Genomic DNA, 10,470 nt, shown 5'->3' with positions numbered 1-10,470 from the left:
AAAAAGAAAAAATGGGACAATCAGAATCCAGAAATTATCTAGCAAATTCAATTCAGAGCCTATTGAAGGCACAAGGAGTAACAGTTGAGAGGGCACGATTAGAGGCCTTTGTTAAGATTCTGGACACAGTTTGTCCATGGCTATGTGATAAGGCAGAAATAAACGCTGAAGTATGGGAAACAGTTGGAAACCAGTTGAATGAAGCCCTTCTGGCTGAGCCTAATCGTTTTCCAGAAGGTGCTTCTTTTTATTGGGCTTTGTTAAACACAGCTCTCAGGACTCCAACCAAAAAGGAAATCTTGGAAGCCTTAGACGAGGTGCATGAAGGGTTAAGGACCAAAGACAATCTTCCGGTGACGTCATTACAGACTCTGTTAATCCCTTAAAGATAAAGATTGTGAAGGCTCCTCCTAAGAGCTAATACTTCCTGCTTTTCCATTTTATGTGCTTTTTCATACTTTGCCTATCATAGTAAATGATTATTTTTTACATCCACAAATAGAAGGTTAATAGTAAATGAGACAAAAATATTAGGAAAGCTATAAGTAAGAGTTATGCTTTTGCATCTTGTTAAAAACAGGTAAAGAAAGATATACAAGACTAGAAGGCCTAAGTATATAGAGAAGGTGTATGGAAATCATATAAAAAGGTTTACATTTACAGTCAAGAAGAGCTTTCATTCCTTTAACCCTAATTCTACAAGAGATCTCTGTTAATTTTGATCTGCAAAAATTTTGACTAGTCATAACAAAAAGATTTTATAATTCAATTGGCCAAAGCCATCTGAGTGCATTCGTTAAAATTGTCTTATATGTTTGTCTGTCTTAAATGTTCAAAGATGTTTGTATGTTTTTGATCAGAATGACGTCAAATGCAAGTAGATTGTTGATTTTTTAAGAAGACAGTATACATTTAAAGTTACATTTGTCATTAGGATCTTGTACCTTTACGTGACAGATCTTGGTTCTCATTTTTTCCCCATTTTATATCAGGAGCCAGACCAAAGCTCTATGTGACTCAGATGAATATGTCAGGTGGTGGACTGGGCAAGTATAGCCCTCCCCCAATGGCTGTCATGGTAACCAAGGCCCTGGTCTGTGAAGTGGCTGGGCTCTGCAGGGTTACGTGCAGCTGAGGTCAGAGTGACACCAATTAAGATCCTTTCCCCTGGATTATGGCTTCTCACTGACCTGATGCTTGCTTATTACACCTGGTCCCAGTACCTGTTTGTTCTATCCAAGCAGGATAAGCAGTGCTTACTCCCTAACAGCCCTGCCCGGCTCCATCATGCCAGGTGTTTGGCAGTACTTCGCTGGATGCCTTCAAAGCCTACCCTGCTCCCTATTCCTTCCCACAGTTGTATTCAATAGATACTGGATCTGCTCGGGGGCCTTTGTCTTTGTTAACCAGAGCAGCAGTGGTCAGGTCCCAAGACCCAGCTTCTCTCTAAGATTCATTTCCTGTCTCTCTTCTTCAGTTTGCCTTGTGCTGTCGTGGCTCACAGGAGGCCAGGACCCACTGCTGCGGTTCCGGCAACGTCCCCTTCCCCATTCCTGACAGATGAACACTGGGAGCGTGGGAGATTCAGGAAAGGATACCCCCCATGAAGGAGGGGCGAGAGGTGGCAGAGAGACCTGGGAATTTGAGTATAGGTTTTACGACCGTCCAGATGAGTCACCTCAACTCTTCCAGCCTTGGTTACCCTATCTGTGAAAACTGGAAATTAATGCTCACCCCAGGTGCTTATGATGATTTAAATGAGTAACAGTTGTGCAAGCACCTGGCCTCGCATTTGGTCCAAAATTGGTACACGATGAATGCTAATGTGTTCAGTCAACTTCCACTCATTCACCCTTCCTTTTTGTCCATCCACCATCCATCTGTCCGTCTATCCATCCACTCATTCACCCATCCCCTAATTCCTGGAAAAAGATCAGAACAAATATCCAAAACACCTTAGGAGAAATCAGTTTCCACAAGCATCACTTGGGAACCTCTGTTTCTATCAGAGGATTTCTCAGTGTTGTCTCAGCCTCCCTCCCCTGCATCCCCCGCTTTCCCCATCCTTGGTTTCACACATGATCCTCCGGAAACACCCAGGTCTGCTTTCTTGTCTCTTCTGGTATTTTTCAAATTGTCTTGGACAAGGTTTCTTTGTGGTCTCCTCCTGTCCTTGGGAAAGCTCTTTCTTCCTGAAACTACCATGAATGTCTTGATGTCCTAATTATACATGCCTAAAATGCATTAAAATACTGGAAGCCAGGCATGGTGGTGCACACCTGTAATCCAGCACTTGGGAGGCTGAGGCGGGAGGATCGCTTCAAGTTCAAGGCCAGCCTGGGCTACATAGTGAGTTTGAGGCCATTGTGAACTACATAGGGAGACCCTGTCTCAAACAGAAACAAAACACAAACACAAACACTAAAATACTGGAGGTAGAAGTCAGGTGTGGTGGCACATGTTAGTGATTTCAGAACTCTGGGAGGCTGAGGCAGAAGGATCACAAGTATGAGCTGAGCCTGGGCAGCCTGACAGTTCAGTGAGACCCTGTTTCAAAAAGGTGGGTGGGGCTGGGCTGTAGCTTCGTGCAAAGGCCCTGGGTTCAATTCCCAGTACAAAAATACAATACTATATAATACAATACTGGAGGCAATATGTGCAACAGTGTGTATCTCTGGGTAATAGGACTTTTAAAAAATTAACTGTCTTGTGTTTTCCAAAGTTTCTGCAGTATATACACACGGCTTTGTATTTGCAAAAAAATAAATGACATCTCATAGAAGTTTCCATTTCTTTCCTTTTTTTTTTTTTCTTCATTTTGAGACAGGGTCTCACTATATTGGAGGCTATCTCTGAACTCCCTCTGTAGCCCAGACTGGCGTCAAACTCGGGACGATCCCCCCACCTCGGTCTCCCAAGTGCTGGGATCACAGGTTTGTGCCACCAAGCCCAGCACAGAAGTGTTTGTCAATTTCCATTGCTTCTCTTGCTGCGTTTTTTCCTATTTTGCAAATTTTGAAAATGTCCATAGTCCAATCACTGAAGGAGCTTTATGCCATTAAGTTCAGATAGTAGGAATATTTCTACTTCTTTTTTTAGTTGGGTTTTGGAATTAGAGTAATGCTAGCTTCCACGAATGAGTTTGGAAGTACTCCTTTTTAATTTCACTGTAGAGTTTGAGGACTATTGGTGTTACATCCTCCCTGAAGGTCCTGTAGAATTCGGTTAGTGAATCCATCAGGTGTTGTCTGCTGCTTGGTCTATGGAGTTCGGTTCGGGTGCTCGGACTGGGAGGGTAAGGCGTGGAATCACCAGGCAGACTCAGGGGAGGTTTCTGGAACGCTTCTGCTTTATTTAGAAAATGCACAGGCTTATATAGGTTATGTGTGGAAACCATGGGGGAGGAGCATGGGAGGAGCATTTGATTACATGGCACTTTCTTATAGGTTATGCAGATCCATACATTAGTGGAGAATATTGGGTGATATCTTATTGGCTAGACATATAGTGGGGTGATTTTTCTTGGGCAAGGCGAAGGAGTCACAGACTAGGGGTGGAGGTGTAGCCTTTTAGACCCAGCAAGTGGGGTGATTTTTTCTTGGGCAAGGCGAAGGAGTCACAGACTAGGGGTGGAGGTGTAGCCTTTTAGACCCAGCATCTATGCACTTAGGCGAGCTTGGTCAGCCTTAGCATGGTCTCTGAGCTTGCTCAGGAGACAGGAGTGTGGTGCACCTGGCCCAGCCAGGCTTGAACTTCGCCCATAATCAGGTCCTGGGCTTTTCTTAGTTGGTAGGCTTTTTATTTAAATTGCCTCAGTTTTATTATCTGCTATTGGGTTGTTCAGAGTTTTCACACATTCTCAGTTCAGTTATACTGAGAATTATTACTGAAAGTCATAAACATATTCTTGTCATTGCATTTTTTTCTGTTGTGTTCATGTATCTCTTACTTTGCCATGAAATGTCTTTATTTCTCCATCGGTTTTGAAAGATAAATTTTGCAGGACATCTTAGTCTGGGCTAGACGCTGTTTTCTCCTAAGGCTTAAAACCCTTCAGTACGTTTGCGTTGAAAAGTCTGATGTAATCTTAATGGGTTTATTTTTATGTGTATAGATGGTTTCGTGGGGGTTATTTTTCTTTTCTGTGACAACTTTTAAGACTGTCTTTTTCTGGGACATCGTGGATTTTGTGTATGATGTGTTGTGAGGAGTTTTTGTTTCATTGTAACTATTTGCATTCTGTAAGCCTCACTTACCTGTATGTTCTTTCCCAGACTGCTATGATTTATGTAAACAGTTTTGTTGTTGTCGTTGTTTTGGGTCCCGGGGATGGAACTCCGGACCTCGCACTTGCAAGGCAGGCAGTGGAACCACTGAGCCAAATCCCTGGTCCTTGCAAACAGTGTTTTAGTCCATGTGTTCTGCCTTCTAATTTCTCTCTAACTACAATGCTAGTAAGTTAGTCTTTTTAGCACCATCTCGTAAGCCGTTGGGTGAATTTTTCTTGCTCTTCCCTCTTTCAGGCTTGCTCCGAGTAGATCGTCATGTATTTCCACTTTGTCCTCAATTTCTGCAACCCTGTCTTCACATTTGTCATTTCTTCTCTTTGTGAATTTTATAGGATTCTTTGGCTGTGGAATTTCTGTTTGGCACCTTCTTGTGGAACCTATTTCTTTGGTGAACTTGTTTGTATTTTGAACCATTTTGGTCAGCTCTTCCAATGTTTAACATTTCTCCCACGAGCACGTTAGTCAGTGTATACAGCTGCACTCTGTTGGGTTACGTCCTCTTAGAACTCACTGTGTTTCTCTACTTCCTCTTTAATCATTTTGTACAGCCCAGTCATCTTCTGTTTGTTTTTCTTTCTACTGCTGCCCCTCGGGTCTGCTTTGGGAGAGTTGGGAGTCTCTGGAGGCATTTTGTTGCCTTGTTCGTTTGTGTTCCTGTGTGTGTACCAGGTGTGTGTGCACGCATGCTAAGGGTTGAGGCCAAATATAGTGAAGAGTATTTGTGTTGGTAGGAGGATCTCCTTTCTTAGGTTACATTTTCCAGTGATGTGTTCTTGGCTTTATTTTCCCAGAGCAATCACGTATCACTTCAACCTTTCAATCTTCAGTATCAGCAAAAAAAAAAAAAAAAAAAAATTTTTTTTTTCTTTTTTGCTCAGGTGTGGTACCATATACATGTAATCTCGGCACTCTAGGAGGCTGAGGCAGAAGGACCGCAAGTTGGAGATAGGCCCAGGCAACTTAGTGACTTAGCAAGACTCTGCCTCGAAATTTTTAAAAATAGGGCAGCCCACAACTTTTAGCTCCTGTTCCCTAACCACATGCCTAGACCCATGTCTAGATCCAACCCAATTAAACTGGATGTCGCGCTGCTTAATTAAAAGCAGAACAAAGTTTGAGCTTCATTTTGTATCCTTTGTTGCTATAAAATGGGTCAAATCTCTTCTCAGTTTTACATATAGATATGCCAATCATTTAGAGAGTGTCTGTCTAAAAGGTGGCAAATCCTGTTGATTAGCCTTGAATCTACATAAACTCACCCCGTGCATGACTGAAGACACCAGGATGGGCAATTTTCAGGGACACTCAGCCATACCTGAGAAGTCTTCAGCCAGGTCCTCAACTTGCAATCACTCGGGGACAAAACAATTTCCCAGCCATGAAGATTCCAGAGCTGAGTCCAGACACCAGGGCTGGGATAATGATCAACCAGACCACGAGCTCACCAGCCAGTCCTTAAAAGCTGGCCTCCACCTTTTTGGGTGGGTCGGTCTGAACCCCTGTATCGGAATGTGCCCTCTCCAGCTGCCTAAGATGAATTCCTTTCCTCTCTTCTCTCTGACTTTGCAATTAAAGCTCTGTCCCATAAAGTTGTGCCTTAGTTTAATTTCCATTATTACTAAAAACAAGAACTCAAACTAGCTGGCAACGAGCCTGTCGGACACCCTTCATCCCCATTCTTGCCATGGGCGTCAGAACAGAGTCTGTTCCTGGAGCTCAAAGCCCCAGGCAGGGGTTAGCACCTACCACACCACAGGCCATATGTCATTGTACCAGAATTTCCCTCCTCCCTGTTACTGGCCTCTAATCTCTCTGGGATTATGGTTTATAGCAAAAGTGGCATTTAAATCCCTGGCTATTCCAGGAGAAAACAAAATCCCATTTTTTAATGGGCAATGGGTCCTGGATTCTGCCCATTTCCCCATCCCTATGGTGATCCCTGACCATGAATAAAATGGGCTTTTATTTCTTTCAAAGAGAAGGAGGTCTACCAGTCTTGTGTCTAATCGCCTGAGTGTCCTTTCTGGTGAGGTTGCTGTTTACTGAGGGCTTAGTGGGCTGGGAGCTCCACTATTCAACCTTCTACTCCGTCTCCTCGCCCGCAGCCCTTCCACAGCTCACGGAAAGCTACTCTCAGGCTTTGGGCAGAGGGCAAGGCCGCCCACTCCTGGGGACACTCCCAGCCTTTCCCCTCTCCTAGGTTGTGGGCGGGCTCTGGGGACAAGTAGATGATGACTTGTTCTCTCGGTGGGACCCCTGGACAGATTCGGTGGCCCTATAGGCAGGCTTTGGACCACCCTATGTCGGGGCTGTGTTGTACCACGAGCAACAGGAAGGAAAGGGCGAGAGATATGCCTGGGAATCCCAGGGGACACCTGAGGAGGGCAGTAGATGGCCTCTGGCTAGCATTTTGGTGGTTCGGGGGCTTTGGGTATAGCACAGAAGTTATTCACCCTGAGCTGGAGGCTGGCCTGGGCCATACCCCTGCCCCATGTAAACTTAAGCGAAGTGCTAAGCTTGTCTTGCTGACTTTGGGTGGAAAATGGGAACTGTAGTGGTGCCAGCCTCATGGGTGGCCTTCAGGATTGAGGACACATGTCACGTCGGGAGCTCTGGCCTGGCGAGTACTCTGCTGATACAGGTGCCCCTTGGGGTGTGAGGGGAAGACCTTTAAGCAGGGAAGTCCAACCGCATGAAAGTGGGGACCTGTCCTGCATACTGTCCAAGGGTGGCTAACTACTGTGCCACTGGCTTTTGTGTGGGCACAGCCTGTGTGCTTGCTCCCTCCCCCATGCCCTGCACATCTCAGGAGCCCAGAACAGTCACTAGTCCCTGGTTGCCTTCCCTGGGCTGGTTTGCATCGCTGAGGGTGACCAGCTCTCTGAGACCTTCCTGTGTCTCAGAGGAGCTCATGGGGCAGCCCCAGACTCACAGAGCGTGACCTGTGCTTATGGGGTTCATTTGTGCAGAGAATGTGGACAGGAACACAAATAGTGCCCAGGACATTCTGGATAGAGTTCCTGGGCCCTACAAGAATCCTGCCAAGAGTGGGGCGCTGGAGGTCCCACAGGAGGTGGCTGTGGCTGAGCATTGCCTGGGTATAAAGGGGCAGGCTGAGGGGCTCGGACTACACAGCACAGGTAGGAAGAGAGGGATCCTAGCACTGTATAGGGAGGAGAGGCAGGAGGGGAAGAAGGGGCATCTGGTTACCCATCTGGAGACTGGATCTGGGAGCAGGGATGGAGGGGTTGTCACAATATGGGTCTCTTCCAGGACTGGCTGCAAACTTTGCGGGATCCAGTGTAAAGGGACAATGAGGGGCTCCTTGATCAAACCTTACGAAGGATTTTAGGATGGTGACACTAGGGCATTGCAGTAGGCACAGGGCCCTTTTGAGCAACTGCCTAGGTTGCAAGCACACGTTTGAAACCAGCTGTGGGCTCTTTTTTGTCTGTGTGTTTGGTTTTACTTTGTCTTGTTTTTGAGATAGGGTCTCGCTATGTACCCCAAACTGGCCTTGAACTTGTGCTCCTCCTGCCTCAGTCTCCCAGAGAGCTATAATTATAGGCATGGGCTACTAGGCTCCGTTCAGAGTTCTTCTTGAGCCTGGAGGGCTATAGGGAAAGGTTCCCAAATGTCCTCTTGCCCCACCTCCAGCGGTCTCAAGACCCTCACATCTGAAGTCTCCTCCCTATGTCGCTCCTGACCTAGGTGTGACTCCTGACCACCAAGCCTGTGCCCTGAGAGCCATGTTGCTGTCCCTCGCCCTGGCTCCCCTCTTAAGTTCTGCCTGCAGCGCCCAGGGTGAATCCCATGTGCCTGGCCCTGGCCTTCCCGTCCTGGCCTAGGCGCGACTGCGGAGTGGGAAATGGGACCCTGATGATGACTGTCCTGAGTGCATTCCTGTGCTCACCTTCCTGCTCCTCTCTCCCCAGAGTTAAAGGACCATGGCTTTGGCTCCTACTTCTATGTCAAGGGCGAAGAGCTAGGCAAGATCCAGGCCATCCGAGTCTTCAAGGGGATCTCGGGTCTCAAGAGGTAAGCTCTGTTCCCTGGGCTCCCCCAAGATCCCACTCACGCCTATGCCTTCTGTTTTCCCCGCTGGAGCTCCTAGGGGGCGTGCTATCCTTGGGTCGTCAACTCCCTCTTAGCTTCCTGACCTTGGATAGGGTGGTGCAGTACTCGGTTAGGCAACTAGAAAGGGTCTTCGGGTTCAGAAAAGATCAAGGAGACTTGGCAAATCCCACCTGTGGGTGGTTCTGGAGGCTTAGGGCCCCTCGAAATCATTCATATGAGTACAGCCTGCAAAGACCTCCCAGCCTCACGTGATTTTCCACAACTTTATCTCCCCTCACTGGTCCTTCACAATACCAAGAAGGGCCAATCTCTCCAAAAGGCCCAGGCTCGCCTGTTCCCACCACTGTCTGCCTCTGGGGACCTATCATTCTCTCAAAGCACCCTAATATCTCGGGTTAGGGTTGTCAAGTCTAGGGAAAAACAGAAACAAAAAACTCCCAGTTCAAGTGAAAGTTAGTGAATAACTCTTTAGTGTGGCCTGTGCAATATTTGAGATATAGTAATTCTTTTTAAACCCAGTATTTGTTAATGGAGCATGGTGATACACTCCTGTAATCCCAGCACTGAAGAGGCCAAGGCAGGAGGATCGCCCGAGTTCTAGTCCAGCCAGGCTACAAAGTGAATTCAAGGCCAGCCTGGACTACATAGCAAGACCCTGCCTCAAAATACCAAAACAAACACAAAAAATCAATATCTGCAACATAGTTGTACTTTTTAAAAGCAATGTTTGGGAGACAGTTACACTAAAAAAGTTATTCATTACTTATGTGAAATTCAAATCAAACTGGCAGCTCTGCTTTATACCCCACAGTCCTACTTGGGATGTATCTTAGCATGCACCAGCAAGAAGATGGGTTAGGAATAGTCCAGGAGACTTCAGGTCCACCTTTCTTCTGCGCCAAGATCTCAGCTCAGCCCTTTGGTAGAGCACAGTGACCAGGGCCCCTTACTCACATGTGATACCATCAAGCAAAGCACAGCCTAACTCTGATCTCAGCCTGGGTCAAGGTCCATTTCTGGGTAGGGTAGGAGGAGGCCTAGTCCAAGCGCGTTCAGAAGAGGAGGGGACGTGGCCCGTCGGGAGCGCAGGGTTACCACGGTGACTCCGCCTCTCCCCAGCGTCCAGCTGCGGGTCGGCGACCAGTGGAGCCCGCGCTACGGGGCTCCCGGCGGGCGCGCGCAGGAGTTCCGGCTGCAGGAGGGCGAGCGCGTGACCGCGGTGAACCGCAGCGGGAGCAACTGCATCAAGCACCTGCGCCGGACCACCAGCAGGGGGCGCCAGGCGAGCTTCGGACGCCCGATCCGTGTGAGGTTCGAGGTTCACCCCTCAGCCCCTGGCCAGCAGCTCCTGACTGCCAATGGCCAGCACTCCTCACTTTGCCTCTCGGGAATCGGCTTCAAGTTGGGGTTTGCCCCCCAGAAGCTGTCCGCCCGGGCACCCACTGTGACGCCTCAAGAGCCAACCACAGGCCTTGGAGAATGTCTCTGGCACGCGCCTTGCCTTCCCACTGAGTCTTCCCTTCTGGATAACCAGACCTGGCTGAGACCGGAAAGCCCCGGCTTGGATTCTGGAGGGGCCCCGGGCCAGGTCCCACAAGGCCACAGAGGCTCTGAAACCCCTAGTCGAATAAAGTGTCTGCAGCAATGCGCGCCCGAGTGGTCCACTGCCATCAAGAGAAGCAGACTGGGGGACTGGGAACCTGGAGTGCTGGCGCACGCCCGAAATCCCAGCACTCCGGGAGGGAGCACGATTGCAAAGGCGAACCCAGCCTAGGCACTTAGCAACTTAGTTTCAGAATTAAAAACAAAAACCATAACCTTTTCGTTGTTGATGTTGTTTTCACTATGTAGTTCAGGCTGGCCTCAAACTCACTGTATAGCCCAGGCTGACCTCAAACTCTCAGTGATCCTCCTGCCTCAGCCTCCTGCGTGCTGGAATTAAGGGTGTGCGCCACCATGCCCGGTTTAAACCCATAACATTTTAGAGGGTTTGAGATGTAGCACCGTGTGAAGGCTCTCAATCGCCACTATGGGGTGGGGGGAGCTTGGGTGTCCTCAAGCCTTCCTCCCTGTTTGTGCCCACAGCACTAAACTGTGGATTGCA

At 48.0% G+C, this 10,470-nt stretch overlaps 1 protein-coding gene across 1 annotated transcript in view; it reads left to right on the top strand.

Annotated features, from left to right (window-relative positions):
* Positions 1-10,140, top strand: part of LOC104847954 — a 41,673-nt gene extending 31,533 nt beyond the window's left edge. Inside the window, exons 2-4 of the mRNA XM_010603616.1 lie at positions 7,259-7,429; positions 8,186-8,327; positions 9,486-10,140. Of these exons, the coding sequence (XP_010601918.1) occupies positions 7,259-7,429; positions 8,186-8,327; positions 9,486-10,140 (968 nt within the window). The remainder of the gene's footprint in view (positions 1-7,258; positions 7,430-8,185; positions 8,328-9,485) is intronic.
* The last annotated feature ends 330 nt before the right edge of the window (positions 10,141-10,470 follow it).

The sequence above is a fragment of the Fukomys damarensis genome, unplaced genomic scaffold (genome assembly GCF_012274545.1).
Source record: "Fukomys damarensis isolate Sample0158 unplaced genomic scaffold, DMR_v1.0_HiC HiC_scaffold_34, whole genome shotgun sequence".
NCBI classification, from domain to species: Eukaryota; Metazoa; Chordata; class Mammalia; order Rodentia; family Bathyergidae; genus Fukomys; species Fukomys damarensis.
The sequence above is the reverse complement of the archived record's forward strand: the minus strand, read 5'-3'. Positions and strand labels throughout refer to the sequence as shown.